The sequence below is a fragment of the Larimichthys crocea genome, chromosome XII, assembly GCF_000972845.2.
Source record: "Larimichthys crocea isolate SSNF chromosome XII, L_crocea_2.0, whole genome shotgun sequence".
Lineage (NCBI taxonomy): Eukaryota > Metazoa > Chordata > Actinopteri > Sciaenidae > Larimichthys > Larimichthys crocea.
In genome coordinates this window covers 13865521-13888197 of record NC_040022.1, presented here as the reverse complement: position 1 = coordinate 13888197, position 22677 = coordinate 13865521, and the positions used below count along the sequence as shown (strand labels likewise).

The 22677-nt window shown below is 39.1% G+C and overlaps 1 protein-coding gene across 8 annotated transcripts in view; it reads right to left on the bottom strand.

Annotated features, from left to right (window-relative positions):
- Window positions 1-22677, bottom strand: part of tnr (tenascin R (restrictin, janusin)) — a 158933-nt gene that overhangs the window by 44076 nt on the left and 92180 nt on the right. For 6 of the 8 annotated variants that reach the window (XM_027285568.1, XM_027285571.1, XM_019262282.2 and 3 more), the window contains 13 exons: window positions 21965-22085; window positions 20154-20376; window positions 19956-20056; window positions 19445-19607; window positions 17057-17533; window positions 10132-10251; window positions 9818-9961; window positions 8822-8937; window positions 5155-5305; window positions 2456-2634; window positions 2120-2210; window positions 1586-1686; window positions 263-365 (listed from right to left, as the gene is read on the bottom strand). In XM_027285568.1, the coding sequence (XP_027141369.1) occupies window positions 263-365; window positions 1586-1686; window positions 2120-2210; window positions 2456-2634; window positions 5155-5305; window positions 8822-8937; window positions 9818-9961; window positions 10132-10251; window positions 17057-17533; window positions 19445-19607; window positions 19956-20056; window positions 20154-20376; window positions 21965-22048 (2053 nt within the window). In that variant the 5' untranslated portion in view covers window positions 22049-22085. Of the gene's footprint in view, window positions 1-262; window positions 366-1585; window positions 1687-2119; window positions 2211-2455; window positions 2635-5154; window positions 5306-8821; window positions 8938-9817; window positions 9962-10131; window positions 10252-17056; window positions 17534-19444; window positions 19608-19955; window positions 20057-20153; window positions 20377-21964; window positions 22088-22677 lie in introns of all 8 variants that reach the window. The other 2 variants (XM_027285570.1, XM_027285567.1) reach the window with 2 other exon arrangements.

Below are 22677 nucleotides of genomic sequence, written 5' to 3'. Positions count from 1 at the left end.
ATATGCCCACAGGACAACAAGCATTTCTACAGATACAATCAGTAGCCCGTCAACCGAGTGTTAGCTCTGGAGATAATCCTGTCATGTAAAACACACAGGCACTTCCCGGCTTATTCAGTTCACATTATAGATGCACTGTGATAATACCGAAGTGATAAGGAAAACCATCACACTGAGCAAACGACGCCACAAATGTGGAGGATAAATAATTCAAGAAAAACGGACAACACAACACCAACAACACGCCGCTCCTTCTTCTTACCTGTGAGAGTGGTCTTAGTGGTGGCTCCCTCATTACGTGGTATAATGACTTTATTGTACTGGTCTCCTGCCAAAGTGCTGTACACCACCTGGTAGTCCTCCACCTACATTTAAAAATATATATTTTTATATTTGCATCATCAGACTGAAGGAGATATACTGCAAAGTATTATAAAGAAAAATGAGGAAAAGACAAGGCTATCACGAACAGATAAAAGAATTTTAAATGTTATCCTGCATTACTGATAGTTCAGAGAATAATAAATGGTTTATTTTGCATTAGCCAAGTAAGATATTTGTCTCTCTGTCAACACTCTGCAGAATCATGAGGATGAATACATTTGTAGTAGCTGATGCAGACCAGCCTCATAAGTCTGATTGTGTAGTTAGTGAGCCCTGGGAATATCATTGCGACTACTGACTGAAACAACATGATTCATTACATTTTTATTCTGAGTTAAGCATTCAGCGATCACTTCCATCCCGCAAATGTATTTACCGCTTTCTTTTTAATGGCATTTAACAAGCTCACAAAATGCAGACCCACCTGTGTGAGATCAAAGTGCTCAAAACAACAAGCCAGAGTTGAGAAAAACAGGAGGAATTAAAAGCTTTAGGGCAAGTATACAGGGAGGGTTGAGGGAGGGTGGATAAGGTCAGCGGATTAAGGAGAAATTAGTTGCCATTTTCACAAAAAGGACATAATTAACATGTACTTAGTGATATAAGGGGAACCCAAGGCTGTGCTAAGATCCTGAAAGCTATGAAGGATTACAGGTTTGTCCACTGCTCTTATTTAAAAAACAAACAAATAGATAATATTTTAGGGGGCTTAGCATGAGGAAAAGTCCTGCAAGTGTACATAGGTAAGTAAAATGATAAAGCTAGTAAAAGTATTCATATTGAGCCATTCCAGTATTCCAGAGTATTGTATCTACATCCAATCCAATTTATATAGTTTCATTAATTTACTGATTCATTATTTTTATGTTTCAGCTTGCGAATGTGGAGCTCATTTTACTTAGTTTGTATTCTGTTGGGTAGTTTACTTTGCATAATATATTTATTATCATTCTGCCAAGTAACTAAACTACTATAAAATGTAAATCATAAGTAAAGTGCAAGTACCACAAAATGCTACTTAGGTAAAGTTACTTGAGTAAATGCACTTCCAATAATTTTTGTAATTGCTTAGAGTACCAGATCACAAGGTAGGTAAACAACAAATCAAAAGAAGATACAAAACTGAAACTGTTGTCCTAAGATGCATACGCCACCTGTTGATTAGCCAAAATGGTTGGAAATCTGGTGCATGCCTAGTTACCTCAGCCTCACTGTTATCCCATTCAAGCTCCAGGGTCGTGGAGGTCTTGGACACGAGCCACAAGTTCTTGGGGGCATCGATCTCTGAGAAGAACGATAAAGCTGACAATGTTGGGGACACTGAGACCAATTCTCAGGATTGTGAACAAGCAAACATCAGACACAAGTACAGTTAGTGTCCAACTGTTAATTCAGCTCAAACATCAATTAGTACACATATCCATTTGTTATCATTTATATCACGTTAGCAATATTCTGCAGATTACTTCATTTGAATAACCTGAATTTGGATATCCTGACATTATAAGCATGACATTTTACTTTAGACAAGACTGAAAGTCAATTGTATGAAGTTTACTTGTTTGCACTCAAAAATAATGTACTTTCTTCTGCTTGAACAAGAGAAAAAAAATACTGTTTTTAATATATTCAACAAACAGTATGGTAGACATTAGGCCATACAGTACATGTCATAAACTGTTCTACCCTCACACACACACCACTATCACCACATCTGCTGGCTGTCAGACCTCACCAGTAGTAAATTCAGTGGAAATAGATCCGCTCTCATTTCCTTTCCTTACACCGCTCACAGACACTTCGTAACGTGAGCCAGGACGCAGAACCTGTGGGACAAAAAACATGGACAGCTTAGTCTGTTTAATCTCTTTGCATGGATGTTTTTCCGTTTGTTTTTGTTTTATCTCCAGACAGAGAAGGCAGGCAGACTCTGAGAATAGATAATTTAACAAGCATGACGAGCACACACACACACACACACACACAGCTCCCCAGATGGCAAGTGTGTCCACGTAATGTATATGTATGATCAGATTCTGAGAGTGTGTGATGAATGGCCTCCACCACTCACCTGCAGGGAGTACTGGCTGAGTGTGGGCTGGAGGCGGAAGGTGGTCCGTGGACCCTCTCCTCCCACCAGGCCGTAACGCAACACAATCTGATCAATCTTTGCTTTTGGTGGTGTCCACTCTACAAACGCTACAGTGTCTGATACATCCCGCACGATTAGCTGTGTGGGGCCGTCAATCACTGCAAGGAAAGAGAAGAAAGAAGCATTATTATTGGATGTCCTGTTGTTTTTGTTACAAACAAAACAGAACCACTGAGTGTTGTCTTGGCATCTATTGCCAATTCTTGACAGTTACTGGCCAATTTAATACCAGATTTTTGGCTAGATACAAAAAATTATACATTCTTGGATTGCTCTTAGGTAGGGATGCAAATTACAGATATTTTGTATTAACTTTATCAGAATGATCTGCTGATAATTTAATACTTGATAATTATCTGTTCACTAAGAAAATAAAAATGCCCCTCAAAGCTTCCTGAAGCCCGAGGTGATGCCCTGAAACTGTTTGTTTTGTCCAACAAACACTAAAGATATTTAATTTACTATGACTGAGTATCTTTTGACATGTTTCCCAATCTTTATGGCTTGTGACCCCTTAAAAGCAGTGTTTTGTAATCTGAGGTTTCAGAAGTCAAACTAACAAGTTCTACTTTGAGGAATTAAAATATATTTGTCTACATGACCTTTCCTCTGTCTTGGCAAAATCTCAATTAAATTAAACAAAATCAAAGAAACATGTTTCTAATCTGACCAGGCATTTGTTGTCAACTTTTAGTTTGGACAAATTTCAATCAGTATTCACAGGAACCTAAAATGGAAAACTTAAAAAGGATCAACATTCATGTTAATACTCGCTTGCTTCCAGACTTTACAGAGGTATCTGGATTTGTTATCAGAAAAAAAATGTTGTTCTCCGACAGGCAAGCATGTAAGACTTGGTCAGACTTGACACACGACTAAAGATTGGCAAAGAAAGCCAACAGCCAAGGAGGTTGGTTAAAGCTAGTTATTGCTTTACCAGTCAATCTACTCTCCAACCCTCACCTATGGTGATGAGCTTTGGGTAGTGACTAAAAAAACGAGATTGCAGATACAAACAGCTAAAAATTAGTTTCCTCTGTAGGGTGGCTGAGCTCACCCTAGATATGGCTAATATACAGGAATTTCAGTGAAGATAATAAGGTTTTAAAGAATGTAATAATAAGTACTCTAAATCCGTGATTTGACATCTGTTGCTTTAACTGATGTCTTTGATCTTTAAAACTTTTTTTTTTTCTTCTCCAGTTAAATGGGGCTCAAAGCTACAACTTAAATGGCAACAATTATCCATTTGAGTCTGAAAAATGTGACAAACCTCATTTAACGTTAAGGAACAGACCAAAATAGCACAACATAATGCTGTGTGACACACATGTTTTGAACCGAAAACACCATACCATGGTGTGATAGCATAAATATTCTCGACTGTTGGCCCTAGGGGTAACTTGTGTAAATGATGCATTTCACACACTGAGCGACACATGTCTTTTTTTAAGCGTTTGAGATTTGAGAGAACCAAGACTTAGGCTTGACATATGGAAAGTCAACCTTGATCCTTTATGTATTAGAAATTGCCCCCTTGGGAATGCTCCTAGACAGTTGCTGAGAACCAACTCCCACATCATCAGCCATCCTTTCCCGCTAGTTTTCCTGTGACTGCTCCATGTTTCCATCTCAGAGGAAGGATAAATCTGTGTTATGAATAATTGAGCAACTTCAAATTTGTCTTTCCCTCTTTCTTTATCCAATAAGGTGTCCTGCAGTCGGCTGCCGTGAAAAATTAATGACTGTCATGAATTATTAATCGATACTTAATTACAACCCACGAAACGAACAAAGACTTGACGGGGAATTGATGGTGTTTTGACTGCAGACATCAGAGTTTGAATTGTTATAGACGAGATTTGAATTGGATCTATTACAGCTGTCCAAGTAGTGTCAGCTGGGTGAGGAGCCGGCGCAATACCTCAGCGAGGTTTACATCAGGGACATAAATGGTGGCAGACCAACAAATATGTCAAGGTGACACACACTGCTTATGCCACAGTTATCCACACAGTGTGTGTGCCTGTGTGTGTGTGGCAGGCTTGAACATACAGGGAATACTACAATAATGCTGCATTTGGTACGGCAATGAAAACTGAATGTTGACAGTACTTATTTAATCATTCAAGTCTTTAATCAAGCAAACATGCCAAACATTCATTCTTCCAGCGTCTCAAACATGAGGACTTGCTGTTTCCCACAGTTATTTAAATTTAACATCTTTGGGTTTTGGAAAAAAGAAGCAATTTTAATTGGGGTTTAATCGACAGACTAACTAAGTGGTATTTTACAGTGCATGTGTGTGTTTATAAATAGCTGTGGCTGGCTGGTTGTAAGCTATGCCAAATTTGAAACTTATTTCAAAACCTCTGAAATGTGAGCTAAATTTCTGTTGGTGTGGTTTGATCGGGTTTGATTGTCAGTGGCATGGCAACACAAACAAACATCTGTAATCACCATTTGATATTTCAAATGTTGCTAAATCCTGATTGGTGCACCAAGGTACATGACCTTTGTCACTTACATCACCTTTCTCCAACTGAACCCACTTCCAACCAATGAGACAGACAATGTGACATCATATGCTCAGGTCTGTGGTTTCCATTATTACATACATGTTGTGACAGTAGCAGTGACTGGCTGGCTTCGACCCTGGTCTCGGAGCGCCACCAGGTTAACAGTATACTCCTCCCCTGGTCTCAAACCGGTCTGCACAAAGGAAGTGATGGTGCTGGGCAGCTGAGCAGTCATGCCTCCATCATTGTCCTGAAAAAAAAAAAAAAACAGAGATAAAATTGAGAGGAAGAGAGATTGTGTGTGTCCTTCTTTTCAGTTTATTTTGTATACTTTGAGTAGTAGCAGTCATCTATTGTGTCCTTTCTCAGTGGAGATAAGGGATGTGGCAGATAAAAGACTATACTCAGCGTGAGATAGAAACAGTGACTCATGCAGTTAAAGTCTATGCAGTACATTTTATACATGAACTGTATACTTTCTGTTTCTTTTGACTTATTTGTAAACTTTTGGATGGTTTAGCACATTTAATTCCCAAACGGTGTTGCTTGGAAGAAATGGCTATGTGTGCCACAGTGATATTTCTTGGGGCATATTCTGCAGAGGCAGCACTCTGTACATTTCCAAAGGCCTGTCACTCATCCATATGGAGCCCCTGCTATTCCCAGCTGTTCTCGGGGAGCCAGTGTTGCACATGCACTTCCTGCCGACAGACAGATGTTACACCTACTGCTGCTCAAAGATCCCCAAAAGCCTGCGCTATGAAGGCTTGTATTAAAACAGAACATATAACAGCTTGCTACTTTCCTGAATTAAAACTATAATTAGAGATGTAATCCATTTAATCACCTCAACTAAATTACCAGGGTGGGCAGTAACACACAACGGTAATGTTCCAATAACAACTGGTGTTCAATCTCAATAATAATACAGTTAAATGAAGGCGATGCCAAATTATACAAAATGAATCACCATAAAAGCATATCCCACTCCCATCTCTTGTGTCAGTTTGCTCATAATTAGTCATTATTCTTTCTGCCGACAAGGTTGCTTAGATGAAGAATAACAATAGAGATTTTTTTTTTTTAGTACTTGGGGAGGTATTTTTATCACTGTAATTTAATAGAGCTGACAAAAATGTACGGCTGTTTGATTGTCCATTCGTGCTTCTTGGTTTCTATTCGGTTAATTTAGTTTTTCAGGTAGGGCGGCATGTCTATCAAAAAAAAACTGGCAAGAAGTTTTAATAATCCTCTTAGTATTCACAGAAAACAATATAATGATATTAAATTTGAATGTATTGCAGCAATGCTTTATATATTATTAACCTTACAGCAATAACTCAAATGTATTAGACTTCTTTGGTTACTTTATCTCCAAACCAATAACTATAAAACTTTATATGGTGTATTTGGTTAACTTTTGGTTTCTAAAAGAAAGAAAGCCCAATCACACACACACAACTGACATTTCTCAGGAATAAAATGTATTTATTGCATACAGTATATTGCCAAAATAGTGGGCGAGGAAAAAGGCTAGGATATGAGTTGATTGTGTATTCAAATCTTTATGCACTTCCTTCTCTTGCCATCCTTTATAATGCGTTTAAACAGACAATACTGCAGCCTCCAATCTTATCTGACACTAAATATAAAATAAATTATCTACAGTATATGTAATCTGTTTAGTAAACAGATTACATATACTGTAGATAATTTATTCAGTAGAAAGTTATTCCACTTAAAACTGCTGACAACAAGGTCTTTGGATTATCAAGACAAAAAAGGACATCGGTTCTGGAAAAATGTTGAATATGTTTACAATATTTTGTCATTCTTATGCTGTGAGGACAAATTATTTAAAGCCATTCATTTCCTTGTATTGGTTTGGCAGCAGATAATAATGTATATGTTTGGGATGGGATTTGCCTCTCACTTCATCACCTGATTTCTTCAACTAGATGAGTAGAGGCTCAGATGAGCAAGCAAGATCTTAAGTTCTTCCTCGAATTTGCTTGGTAGTGTCTCATCTTCCCAGGAGTGCGGGAGTGAGTCACAAAGTGTAATTTGAACAGTGTTACAGCTGCAGGCATGATGTAACATCATTCCTGCTCATGCAGGCATTACATGAACAAATGCTTTATGCAAGGAGAATGCTGCAAATTTGCATAGCCTCATTGTATGTGCTGACCTTTGAGCTTTGACCATTTGTTTGACGATTCAGCATGAATCCAAATGCTAGAGATCCTAATTGTTATGCATCGTTGTGGGTGTGGATTTTATTTCAAAAGAAAGCTACAGCAGTTTGTCCAACAATCACGAAGAATGTTTTTTTTATAAGAGGGAGCCTCCGGGAAACTTGATCAGCTCTGGTGTCCTATTTTGAAAATGTAAAATAAATTATATTTATCAATACTAACAATACTTCTTAAGGCTGTACAACACTGAGAGAAATACAAAATAACTAATAAAATGCTAGTACAGTCCTACCAGCAGCAGTATTTATTGATTGCTTTATCGTTACTACAAGACAAAAATATAATGTGGTAGATATGTGCTACAAAAACACAAGCAGCATGGTACTTTATTGGAATGTCAGATATAAACTGTAGCTGTTTCTAACAGTGTTAATGTCAGGTCTTGAAGCTCATGCTCCCCCCTCTCTCTCTCCTTTTTAGAGAGTAGTGAGTTCTGTGTTGCTTGCGTTGCTCGCATAGGCCAAAGCTTTCATGCCTACTTCCATTACGAGATTGTCAAAATTCACAATCCCCATTGCTGGATTAAATCCACAGGGGGCGGGACTGCCAACTCATAATATGATTTCCCCTGCGGCGGGGGTGAGGGAGGGAAAAGCGAGGAAAGAAAGAGGGAAGAACATAAAGGGAGGGAGGAAGAGAGAGGTGAAGGAGAAAGAAAGGGATGGAGGACACCTTCGGGGGTAGAGAGGAAAAGGTTGGAGATCCTACACCGAGAGGTGGTGGAAGGAAAGCAAAAACAAGAGATTAGGAGGAAATGGTGGGGGTGAGGGGAAGAAAGTGCTGGAAGAAGAAAGATAGTGAGAAACATTGGATGATTGGATAGAAAGAGAGAAAAGGGTGGGTTGAAAGCAATGAAATGAAATTAGAAAGCCCACTGATTTTTCCTTTTATAAACCTAAAAGGGGTTGAAACAAACACAAGAAAAGCATTTGAACAACAGATTTGAGGCTTGAAGTCCAGTCGGACCAAAGGATATCCCCCCACGAGAACACTTTAAATGAGAAAACCAATTACTATTAGAGGGCACAAGATTAGAGAGCCGAAAGCATCTGAGTTTGAAAGCAGGAGTTAGAAATAGAAATGTTTTTTGAACCTGGACCTGCTATGGTTTTACAAAGGGATAATCTGGAAATGGGTTTAATGGCTCATCCATCTAATAGCCAATAAGCTTAAGACAATCCACTTGTCTAATTTGGCACGGGCTTCAAGTGGAGGAAACCCTCAAGAAAACCTAAGTCCATCAAATTATTTTCCTTACTGTAAGTGCACGGGCATTCAAAGTCATTTAGAGGTTGGAATTGGTGAGATCTGAAAATGATTCTTTTCAATCAAGAATATTTTGTTGGTGAGCGAGCAAAATGAAAAATATTGTTGTGTGTGGGAGGGGTGGGCGAGTCTGTCCTTTCTGTTCTTCTCTCACACACTCTTGTCTCTCAGCATGCCATGGTACAGCCGTACACCGAGACTGAAAACAAATACATGCACTGAGTGTTTACACAGCTTTACTGTACCTTAGGGATAAAGCTGATCTCCCACCCATCGAAGGAATAGTAGAACGGTTGCCACTGGACTTCCACTGACGTCTCTGTGATGGATTTGAAGACTAAACCATCCGGATTGGAGAGATCTGGTGAGGTAGCCAGAGACATATTATCGTTCTTCAGTGACCCACACAACCCATAAATCACCACTCCATCTCATGCAGAAGGTGTTTGATGCTGAACCTTTCGCTTTTACATTTGTTTTTAATCTTCTGTTGTCTCAGTCTTAACTCATTTTTTCTTTCGATCCTGAGAGATGCTGCTATGAAGATATCGATGGCATGTACCTAAATATACTTGAACATTTAACGTCATAAGAAAAATATACTTTCCAGCTTGGATATGCAACGATCCCTACAGTATTGAAGCAGCTGTGTCCTCATAAATCTTTCCAGATAATCAAATACATCTCCCAAATAGGTTTAGCAACAACAACGAAACAAATCATGTAATGACTGAAAAATGGTTGCATCAAGACTTATTTACTCTGAATTCTGCAATCACTGAAATTAACCCACGGCCAGGAGGTACACATTCAGAGGTTGTTCATATACAGTATGTGTGTGTGTGTGTGTGTGTGTGTGTGTGTGTGTGTGTGTATTGGAGTGTGAGTGACGCCAAGCAGGTGTTACAGATAGGAATCACAACAAGTTAGCACTGAGGAGCAGGTGGTGTTCTCACTCTACTGACAGTGAGAAACATCTTGAGGAGGATTTAATCTAAAAAAAAAAAAAGAAGAAAAGTGAGAGACAGGATGTGTATGTATGTATGTATGTGTGTGTGAGTGTGTGTGTGTGTCTGTGCATGACACAGAGAGCTTCTTTTTTTTTCTTTTTTTTTTGTAGACGTAGTAATCTGAGCCATCACATGAATATTCTGTTGGCCATGGACCAAACGTGGCTCCAAAATATCCTTTAGGCTCCCATGAAGACATTTTGTCAAAACAACCCAGAGGAGTTCACTTACAGGTTGAAACAGTGATGCTGGCAGGGACGCTGATACTGTTGTTAATGACAGCGAACACATTGATGTTGTACTCCATGCCTGCCTCCAAGCCTGAGATAACGCAGGTGGTGGTATTGCCTGGAATCCTTATCTCTAATTGGACACCTGACAGAGAGACAGGGAAAAAGATACTCCGATACATGGATACACTTTTTTTTCTTTTTTTTTAAGAAACTGGGCATGGTTTTGAGACATTCTGAATCAGCTGAATCTTACAGTGTGTTACAACCTTCCTTGCTTCAAAAAGATACAGCACAACTCATACCCATACTCACCTCCAGCGCTGCTTGGCGTGTAGGTCACTAAGAAGTCTGTCAGCACAACTGAGCCCTCCCACTCCAGGTCAATAGCCTGATCAGTCACGCCTCGTACTCTCAGGTTCATGGCCGGTGCCACTGTGGAGACAAAAGCATTTAAACAATTGCTTTTTTTGATTTTTAATGTCACAAAAAACATGTGAAACACCTGCGATAGAGCCAGTGTTTGGTTTGTCTGTTCCAGGCTACTGTAGAAACATGGCGGTGCTACATGGCAGACAGTGGAAGATGATCTCTTCCTTCTGTAGATATAAAGGCTCATTGTAAGATAACAAAAGCACATTCACGATTCTTATTTTCAGGTGATTATACAATGATGAACATACTTATGAATATTGTATTCCATAGTCTGCCAAGAGATCCACCTAAATCTTACACATTGGACCTTTAAGCACTATGTCACCTGTAAAGCGACTTGCTCTTTGGTTGCATACTGTACGTTGCAAACAGTGTTGAGGTCATTCCTCAAAAAAGTTAAACACATGCAAACAAACAGACTTGAGTCGATAACCAAACTAAGGCTTTATAGTACTGTGACTTTAGTGTTGGAGTTGAAGGAAGCTGTATCGTCCTTATGAAAGGCAGGGAAGTCACTCAGGCGATTGTTGCATATGCAAGTAACATCACATGATCATTTGAGTATTAACTGTAATTTGACTGTAGAATAAGGAAGAGTAATGGCTTACATTACTGTGTTAGAGAAAAATGCAGCCATTACAGTAATGTGTTATAGCCTGCCTTAGTGGGAAAACTGCAAAAAAATGTGCTTGCTTTAATTTGTATGGCAAGCTTTTATACATCCATAATTCATAAGCCCTCGTAGTCCCAAAGTGTTTGTGTGCTAGATGGAGCAGAGTCTGTCTAATCAGATTTACTCGTACACGGGACAGCTTTTCTGCCAACTGATCCAACATGGAGCTACACAAAAGAAATATCTATGCCAGGAAAGAGTCAAATCAGTTCACAAGAGAAATTCTAAATGACATTGACATTGTGGACACAATGTTAGCTGGCAAAGCTCTACATTTGATGTTAGGTGCATCAAATTTACATTGTATTTTGCCAAATTAGGAAATTTAGTGAAATACTGCAAAAACTAAAATATCACTGCATGCTTTGGGAAAAGATTGGCAGTGGCATAGTCATGTAAATAGTATTAATTTATCATGAGCATCAAAAGTATGGCCCAATATTTGCATGTCTTGTACCTGTTCACTTTTAGATAGTGTCAATTTGCCTTCTGCACATCTGCACATTCAACTTTATAAAAATACATAAAACTCAAGAAGACTTTACAGTCCAGTTTAGCTTAGTTTAGTTTTTTTGACACATATAAACTACATTAGTATTAAAATCATCCATCAGAATACATGCCCTCTCTAACCTGGGACCTCAAAAAAGAGGCACATTTCTGTTATTACACATATTTTACAAGTTGTTTTCTCCCTTTATTCACTGCATGATTACCATCCAGGGTCAATTTAAGGTCAAGTAAATTTTCATAAGCAATGTGCTTAGGATCAGCTGGACTGCAACGTGTATGTGGTCAGTAAAAGAAGCCACTGTCTGTGGCAACAACAGCCTTGTGTGTTAACATAAGAGGGAGAAGCACTGTCATTCATTCGGGCTCAAGTGGATATAGTCAAGCCATAAGCTTGAGAAGGTGGTGTTGAATGCAAATGTTGAGGCATAAACAAGAGTGTTTACAGCTCCCACTGCCAAAAACATAAGGAGGAGGAGGAGGAGGAGGAGGAGGAGGAGGAGGAGAGACAGGTGAAGGACACAACGGAGGAGAAGAAGGTACAAAATGTTTTTCTAGGAGAACTGGCAAGACAGATTCACAGACAGGAGAGAAAAAGACTTGAAAAGATGTCCTTCAGGAGACTGACAAACATGGTGTTTAAATAAGAGATAATAAGGATGAAACAGAAAGGAAAAGACAGAAAGAGGAGTAAAGAAGCAGTGTGATTGTGTGATTAACAACCTCTCACACCCTCATCATCCCTACATCCTGTGATACAGGCCTCAGCACAGCACTGAGTCCTCCTAAGGGATCCTTCGGACACTCCAGTAGCTGTTCCAGCTCCTTCCTCACACACTCGACAGATGGGCGCATGCTGTACAATAGTTTGCTCATTTGGAAACAGTGAACCTGCACTGGAGACAACTCTGACAGCATTCACTTAGCTAGATTTATTTCATCAATTAGACTGAGTTTCATTACTTATATGAAGGAAATTACAGATCAAATGAAGGAGAAATAATCCATGGGATAGAGGAAGAGTGACTGAATGAGAAGGCTGAACAGACGAGCTGCTTGAAAATGAAGAGCTCCCATAGAAAGTGAAGGGCAAACTCTTAAATGAGCGCCCTTCTGAAAGTTAGAAATAAAATCTACTACTTTTTACTAAAGACAGAGACGCATTGAGTTAACTCGCCCTGTTGTTGCTATGTGAAAGGTCATTGCTAATTTGAATGCACATACATTGTTTACTCTGTTGAGTTTCTCAACATTTCCAAATTGCAGAATATCAAGAGAGTCTCTGACCTTTGCGATAGGGCCATTGCCTAACTTCAGAAGCAGTTTCAGTGCCTCACTTCATCTCCTTGGTTCCTATTCAAATTTCAGTTTAAACACATTTTGTTCTGAGGCTACAAGGTCTTATGAACAATTAAAGAAATCCATGTCTAGACCCAGATAGAGGCTGTGCACATGTTTCCTAATGTTAGAAATATTTACTCACAACTAGTTGAGTTAAATTGCTTGTCTACATGGATGTGCTGTTACAGTGGTCGCATTACTTGCGGATTAATACGAATGCCGAATTTTTTTTGTCTTCTCGATAAATGGAAAACCATTTCTCAGGCATGTATCTGTCCCAAGGTTTGTTTCAAAGGGGCAACTTGCTGAAGGTTATTCAAGAATCTCGCCTGGAGTCTTTAAGTCTCATTAGGTCTAATCAGTATGCTAGCATAGGCCAACCCATAGGCATATACAGCAGTATCTGCTGAACTAAAGCCTTAAAAGGTAAAACTCCAGCTGACAACGGAGGTCAGGGCATCATCAGAGGACTAACTTACCTTCAGGCTACTTTATGCAATTTCCCTTGTTAATTTGCTTAAATGACTAAACTGAAACTTTTATTGTGAAGTACAATATTTCGGGTATTGTATGTGAGAGAAAAACATCCAGAATAATACAGATCTTTAATGGTGAACTATTTTCAGTCTGCTGTTGTTGAACTAAAACAGACAAGTTAGTCCAAGTCCAAGTTACCTACTTACAAAACAATCATGAACCTGTATTACAAAACTAGTCTGGCTGGGTTACATGGCTCTAAGCTGAACATTGGTATCAAAAAACTAGAGACCAAATGTCTCTGGTAACTCTGCATTTACCACTCCAGCTTTAAACTTGGTCAGATGAAGGAAGGGGAGTGAAGAACAATGCATTTAATAAAATATCAGGAGGGAAATCAGGTATCTGCGATGACTGAATTAATATTCAGCTGGCATTAAAATGAAAAGCAGGAACGAACAGGCAGAGGTAATAAAAATGAAAATAAAACAATAAATAATACAAAAAAGTCTATAAATATACAGTATATGGGAATGACTCTATGTGCCTTAATATGCAGATGTTTATTGGTCTTGTATGACACTGGGAAATGAAGTGTTAAAGTGTGTTGATTTTGTCGTATTTGTTGTAAGTTTAAGTCAGATATCAGCATTATTTTTCTTTTACACATAAAATATTGTTTTGTGTCATATGGTTTGTTGGTTTACATTTCACCCTCTACAATAACATAGCTGCTGCAATTGAGCAAACTACTCCACGAATAACTCCACGCATGTTGATTAGAGCACAGCTATTGTGAAGTATTCAAGATGTCCAGTATGATCCACATCTGTTACTGCTATTGTGTTTTATTATTAGTGAAATAAATTAACTGAAGTTATGCTAAAAAAGGCCTCTGGGGTTTCCTGTGCTGAAATGCAAATTTGGTCTCTTATCCTCTGCTCTGCTTGAGCATCCAAAAAGGAGGAGCACACAAGACGTTTGCTGAAAGATCAGACCCTCACTCACATGTCTTTTGATTGCCAAAAAGGCAGCTTCAAAATACATACTGTCAGAGATGATTTGTCATACAGGAAAAAGAGAATCAATTTCTATTCAGTGCATGAGAATGGTTTTGGTTATTGAAGGACTTTTGTTGCAAGCTGCAACACAATTTCAGTCACAATCATAATAACAGTGTGTGTCCTCAAACTGCTGAGCCAGACCAGACTATGAATGGTTTAGAGGTTTGGGTTTGTGCTTGATTGTGTTATGAGGTGTAGTCACGCATGTCTGTCAAAGCTGAAATTAAATCTGCCTAAAAATATAACTGATTGAAACAAAGCTACTATACACTGTAGGCTTGTTGACTGTGCTGTTCAGTCAACCTTCATTCATATGATAGAGCGGAATGGGACAATAAGATAAGGTAATAAAATTGTCATAAATAACGGACAAACCCTGTGTAAGAGCAGCACAAAGATCCACAACTATGTGAGAAACATAAATGTCAGTTGTCACCAGTGAGACACTCAACAACACGAGAATGTCATCGCTACTCTTCCAGTGTAGCATCAGGACTCATCGGAAATGATTGTGGAATTCCTCTGCTGACAAGATTAAATGCCACTCTTCAGCACAAGTTGATTTCTGCTTTGTGGGCGGTTACATTTTATGCAACGATATATAGCGTATCCTACCCCGAGCTCAAAACATCCCATTTAAATTCAACAGTCTCCATTATTTCTCACAGTGGGAAATACAGGCTACAATAATTGAAGTAAAAATACATCCCGCTTTCTTCATCTTTTGATAACATGAAGCACTTAAGCCTGTCACCCTACAGGTCTCTGGTAATTGAACTGCTTCGTTTTATATTCAGCAAACTATCCCCTATGAGCATTGGCTATTTTAGCCTCTAATTGCGAAGAAATAAGCAATTCGGACTCCCTCACTTGCTATAGATATTAAACGGAAGGGCAGCAGGGAGGAATCAGCTTTAGTAATATGATTTGCCGTCCCTGTCTCTCTTGTTGCTCGCTGTTCAGTCTGTCCTCATCCTTCACTTTGTTGACAGCTGCCTCAAATGGCAGAGGAGGATCTGATATTTTGCCTTGGAGAGCCGGGTTTGAACAAAGGCAAGCATGACTCAGAAACTGTCTCAGCTGCAGCTAATGTGACACTTCTCTCCCTGGATGAATGTGACTTTTGACAAATGAATGCTGTTACACCTTCTGCTGTCCTGCAAGGTACGCACCCCACCACCTGTGTTGAAAGCACAGAGGTGTTTTTTAGGGCTGTGCATTTACTGAAAATGATGGGGCTGAGGGCTAATTGCTATTGCAGAGAGGGAGAGAGAAAGCTTTGCATTTCTAAAGATCTATCTACCTGCTTTGAAGGGCTCAGACTGATGTGTCACGGCGCATCATGGGTAGGAAGTGTTAAAGCGGTTGAATTAATTACTTTCTTTATTCTTGTTAAAGGCATGCTGATAAATGAAACCCCCTACTGTAGCCTTTACACGTCTGCAAACTCTCAGCACTCTGTGGCACATGGATTTAATCTATGTTGCCATCAGAAAAAAATCCATTAACTGATAGATAGATAAAGCTTTCAATATGAACACAAAACTATGACTAAGGGGAGACATGCGGGTTAATATATAACATACTTTCTTTTGCTTTTTACTTGTTTGTCTATATCTGTTGTATTGTTTATACCTTGAGCAGAGTGTGTTATCTGTTTTATTCCTTAAAAGTGTAGTCAGGGACAAGGAGAGCAAATTAGGTACGGGTACACATTGCATCATTTCATTTTATTTGAACGTAAAAATGCCTACAAGAACTGTCCTTGTCAAATATATAATTAAAAGCAGGTACCTCTCTGTTATATATTGTATTTACCACTGAAACAATTAGTCGCTTAATGAAATTTTAGAAAATGAATCCCCAACAAATGTTTAAATTCCATTCCATCCACAAACAGACATTTGCTTCTAAAATGTTGCTGATTTCTGTTTTTCTCTCAGTGTAAATGTTTTTCTGACTGTTGCTCAGGTGTTGGTCAGAAAAAAATAAAACATTGCAGTCCTAAATGTACATGTCAGACAGATGGTGTTTACACAGATATATAGGACTTTTTTTTTTATCCTTCCTCTATAAAACTCCAAACATCACTGTACTGAATGCAACATACTGATTATATCTAACAGTGTAAGAGCATCCAAGGCTAGATCTGAAAAAGTAAAAACAAACAAACAAAAAAAAAGTGAAAAAGTAGCTTAAGGGAAAATCTCACTGTTTGTTGGCATTATTTATCATGCAGAACAAATCTGTTTTCCACTTTCTCATTTTACTCCCACACTGTAAGTAAACCAGATAAATAGACATCAAGATGTTTTTTTCTAAAGACTGCACTGTAATCTGAAGCATGCATTCAATTTTTATACTCAGATAAACCTCAGTGATGATGCCAGCGATTCACCAACAGAAAATGTGCCTACATTCCAGTAAATCAATCCCAGCAATGGAGTCATTTCATCTAATGTTGCAGCTCTAATTTAAAAAGAAACCTGCTCCTGTTTGAAACTTCAGACTGAACTGTCTGAGGGTCACACAGTGTCATTCTGAAATCTGTTTAGGCTGGTATTTCTGCTGTTACTTGGTCCTGGTCACAGTGACAGCAAGTATTAAGGGAGGACAACTTCCTCGCTCAGAGTTTCTGCTTCTGGGAATTGAACCACACATGTCAGACAAACTACTTTTTATTACTTGACAACAGTCAAGAGGATTGAACTGACATAAAGGATAAAAAGTAATACCCTACCAGAGTTGCAGTCATCTCCAGCAAAGCCATCCTGGCAAGAACAGAATCCATCCTTGCAGACACCCTTCTTGCTGCAGTTGTTGGCACAGTAGACCAGTGAGCAGTCCTCTCCCACATACCCGGGCCGGCATTGGCACGTCCCGTTGATGCACAGTCCCTGGTCTGAGCAGTCGTTGAGACATCTCCCCACCATGCAGTCTTCCCCGGTGAAGGACTCTTCGCACACACACTCGCCATCGATGCACAACCCGCGACCCGAACAGTCTGAAGGGCAACGCGGCTCTGAACAGTTGTCGCCTCCAAAGTCACGGTCACACACACACTCCCCTTCAACACACACCCCCTGGCCAGAGCAGTCGTCCGGGCACCGAGGCTCAGAGCAGTTTTTGCCGGTCCAACCTTCCTCACAGATGCAGCCACATAGGTCAAAGCTGAAACTGCCATGGCCACTGCAGCCTGGGACAAAGTCCAAACGACCTGGGGAGAAAATAATACAAACTTAATCTATATTACTTTGTATTATGAGACAGAATAGCAATTAAGATTAAAAAATATATATATATATATATTAGCATACAGTTAAGCAGGGATAGTTAAGTTTGGGGTGATATTACTTTGTATCACAGAAATCTGAAGGGAGCTGGTTAATTTGTAATTTCAAGTTGAATTTGAGTTTCCAGAAGACAGAAATGACTCACAGATGTTTTTATTGCTCAACTGAGAATAAAAGACTTGACTTTATGATGATGGATAAATCATAGTGCAGAGCCACCCAAATCTGAACATTTCAAGGTTTCTGAAGGTTTCTTGTTCTTCTTGTATTTATCATTTCAAGACCTACTGAGATTCGTCATGTGAATAAAGATATTCTTCACCTATTTATACATTTGTGAAGTTTTTTTTATTGGGTATTGCATCAAAACAAGATGCTAAAGTAAAGCTAATTCTGAAGTTGGGTTGCCTAGGAAACGGACCACAGAGTTCAGCCATATCAAGGCATTTGGAGAGACAGAGTTTAACTTTTAGGCTGCGACTTACGGATACCGATAATTCTCTGCTTCAATTAGCTGATACTGATAAAAATAACCAACAATTTCACAGTTTTGGATTAAAAAAAGAAAAAGAAAAAAACACGAGATGTAGTTTCTACACACCAAAGAATTCTAACATGTTAATGAGCAAAGACGGATGACTGAATATTCTGTTAAAACTTGTAGATGTTGCCCTCCTCTCAGAATCCCTGCGTGACATGTATTGCAAATCTCCCCCTGACACTAGCTGTGACCTTTCCTGTATTTCTTGGGATTTCTCATAATAATCTGGTTCCATTTCCAAGGAAAAAAACAACACAGGCACCTTTTCCAAACCTTATTATCACTACCACATCAATCATTGCAGTGTCAGTCTGACCTAAAATTGCTGTTACAGCAAATCGATTTGTAATTTCCTTTCATGCTAAAATTGCAGTTTTATTACAGTTTAATTACAGTTTCGGCTGCATGGCAAAACGTTTTTGGGAAGAAATGAGCAAAGCAACATATGATTCAACAAGAGTTGAATCAAAACAGTAGGACCAATCGCTAAATGTCTAAGAACAACACTCCCATTCCTCGGACCACTGAAATAACATGCCAAAGCACTGTAGGGAAAATCCATGACATCAGTAGAATAAAAGTCATTTAATGATGAATTCTTTTCATCAGTTCTGGTTTTAGAAGTATGAGTAATCCCGGGAAAAGAGTGACATATTCTGAAGAAGTAATCATGTGAAAACCCTTCAACCTTAGTTTATAGGCATCATCCTTGATAGGACTAGAAAGATTAGTCAAGACATCAATGAAATGTCTCATTTTGTGCATTTCCATCTAGCCACCATCCTCCTCAGCTGATCATCCTCATTCTGATTCAGAACATGACTGCTGGAGATAATCATATTCTCACCAAAGAGATGGAGTGTTTTCAGAAAATATTTGAATGGTGTGATGGTGTCAATGGAGCACCATAATATATCCTATAACTCTATCCATTTTAGTCCCCTCATATTATAATGGCAGCATCTCTTGAATAGTGAACTGAATTTTTACCAGTAGCAAAGGGTTCTCCACACCTTTTAGACTGAGACTGTGTAACAGGGGGAAAAAAAAGTTGCCTTGCAGCATCAATATTCTGCTGCTGTCTGTCTCTTTATTCAGGGTATAAACTGTTCTTTTCTCCCTGTTTTACCGACAGTATCCCCTTTCTTCTTTTTGCCACATATACAGCAGCCTGTTCTGAATGTCTTTCTTTACATTTTCATATCTTTTCTGTTCTGTATGCTAACTCTTATTCAAACAAAACAAAAGCATCCCCCAGCTTTACCCATATACTTTGTTGTCATTGTTAACTGACCCATGGCTGAGCTCTCCCCGCAGCATCCAGATCCACACTGAGCTCTGAGCATCGAAACTTCTCTCTCCAGCATCTCCACCCTGGTGGCAAGCTGCTGAATTGTGGGTGTTGCCGGACAGCCACATGCAGCTTTTGGGATGTTGATGCGGTGAGTAAACGTTACCTGAAAAACAACAACAGTCTGGTTAAGAAGTGAAAATTGGCACCTAAGGGAATTAATGAAGCACATTAGAGCAAATCATTGCACGATTATGGGACAACATGTACTCAGAATGTTCTGGTCTACATGTTTGAGTGACTGGTACTTAATATAATATATGGTGCTTTTGTTTTGGTTTGTAAAATATCACTTTCATTTATTCTGGGTAAAACAGCATGTCAGTGACAATGCCCAGATGTTTGTCAGAATGGTTTCCATGCCTCATGAGAAAATCTGCCTAAAAGTCTCTGTTCATGTCATTCTAAATACTGTATAATTTTAAACAAACATAAAATATTGCTAAACATCTACCTGGCTGTCAGCATCTAGCGTCTGTTCGGTGTATTCTGTTGGTCCAGTTGGATCCATTGGACCCTCCATCGAAGGGCCGGACCCCAGCTCAGCTCGAGAACCTTAAAATCAAAAAGAAGTATCAATGTGAACAAAATGTGCCTCCAAGACATCAGATGAGATGGCAGTGAGTTTAAACAATCGACCAGGAGACCTTACCATCACCTGGGTCAGGTGGTGCGGATGCATCTAGGTCAACAGAGCACAGAGACTCTAAGGGTACATTGATGTTGTACACATGGTTAAAGACCACTGGTTGCTCCCGCAGAGTCTGGTTGGCTGAGAAAGCAGAGGGGGACTGATCCCCCCCTGGTGTCTGTCTCCTCACTCTGGTGGTACGAACCAGCTTGTTGTCTCCTGATGGAGCAGCATGAGTGGCACCCTGGAGTAGACAGACAACATGAAATAAGAAAACACACCACATGTGGTTTCCAGCTGTTTTTGTCCTTTATATTTTGTGTTTACAGAAAGATGAAATGAAGAAAAGAAGGTAGGGGGTCACAAAATAAGAGGACACTGAAATATTGTATATACAGGTCAGGTATAAGGTCACTTGCAAATATGTGGTTTTTAGATTGTTCTTTCTGGATTAGAGAAATAAGTAATAAATAATGTAATAAAATAATGACATGCAGAAATGATGGGATCAACTGAGTACTGTTGATCTTGTGTTAAAAAGCTTTGATGGAGGAAGTCGTTAGAGTTATTAGTACATGATTATTAGCCCTACCTGGGTTCAACTGACAGCAATTTCTAATCATAGCTTAGCAACTGTAACTAAGCACAGCAGGTCTGGTCTTATACTTGTGCATGGGGCTGAAGTACTGTAACAATAAAATAGCATTACACTTGGCCATTATGTCAAAACACAATATATAAGGAAGGAGGGGCTATTAGGGACAATATTAATCATTACAATGCATGTACATGTGCTTTCTCTCACATAAGCACATGAAACCAAACTCAATCACACAATATACTGAAAATCTGTTGTGATGTGTATGTACGTGTGCAGGTTTATGTGCAGGTTTATGTGAAAGGTGTTAGTATACTATATGACCGCATTTTCAGCAGTTTTTCAATAGTTTTCATGAGGGATTTTCAGTTGTACGTGAGTGTAGAACTTTTCACTTGTGTATATAAAAGCATCATATGTGTGTATATTGTGCCTAACAGCCTCTCAAGTATTAGCATTTCTGGTTGAGTACCTATGTCCAGTGCTAAACAAGCATTCTCTTCATGGACAAGGAGCGCATCATGAAATAACTACATTAGTTTGTGGGGTTACAAAAAGAAAAAAGAAACACTGATGACTTCATTCACTCTGCAGTATTCCCTCACTGTGTAAGCCGAGCCTGGAGTTTATACAGGTTTAGCAGTGCTGCTGTCCAGCACTTTACTGGAGATTTTGGGGAGGATTACACTCCAGCAACCACACTCTACTGTTTACTAAATAATTTTGAGTGTTAAACGTGCCACCAAGTTGTTTATGGTTTATAATGCACCGTTGTTGTTTTTTATCATAATGCACTGTCACTGTGAATATAAATAAAAACTTGACTTGTATATACTTTTTATTTAAGTTGGTGGTCATTGGTACATTTTATATTCTGCATATTTATATATAAAACTATTTTTTCCGCATACTCACATATGCATATGCAATAATAGAAAACCCTACAGGCATGTTTGGTCTCGTGATATCTAAGATCTACGTTGTAGAAGAAACTGTACAAAGAAACAACATACAATATTAAAAACACGCAGAAAACATGCAGGTAGTCTAAATCACCATTCCCTTTGGTACTCAAACTGGCCAGGATAGAATTTGAGTGGATCTGTGCCCAGAGTCAAGTGATTAACATGACTGCCAAAAATAGTAGATTGGATATAAATAATGAATATGAAAAAAAACGCCGTTGGCAGGTCCACTCAGTAAGAAATGGCTATTTTGTCAGAACTAATTTTACCTGTAGTGCAAGAAACAGAGCCAAAGCCAGGAGGCAGCCTGTTATGGGCACAGTGGCCCTGTGATGGTGTCGTGCCAGTTGCATGCTGGGAAGAAACCTCACCAATCCTGTCCACTCACACCTGTGGGGGAGTGAAAAGAAGGAAAAAGTTGGGAGAAGAGAAAGAGAAAGGGAAAGAGAGAGACGTAAAGAATAGGTATTTATATGTTTCATGGGAAAAAACACTGAAGGTGCTTGTGTCATAAAAATGTGTTTCAAAAGCGCTACATCCTCAGTGTGCCAAGATGGGAAAATATCTGTTCATGTGTGTTTCTGTGCACATGTGGGGAATCCTACTGCCATCACCTGATCCTCTGTAAATGATAAATAAATGCTTTTGATGTGATGTAAAGTAATTGGCTTTAGGAGGGAAAATAAGAAAGCTTTACCAGGGGTTGTGGAAGTGGCTAAGAGCCTTTGAATGTATTTCACTGAGGAATACCAAATGTTTGATCTTTCCACTTGGGAGGAATATAGAAATATTGCTCAGGGAGAGAGTTGATAGATGGATTTCAGTCGAGACATGGTTCGAGCGATGCAGCTGTAATCCTCTCTCCATTGAGTGCAGAAGAGAGCGTTGAAATAAACGCTGCACAGAGGAAAAAAAAAACTGATGTGGATCCTTCAAGTGTACTGTCACATATCAGCACAGACAAGACAGGGCAGAGATGAAG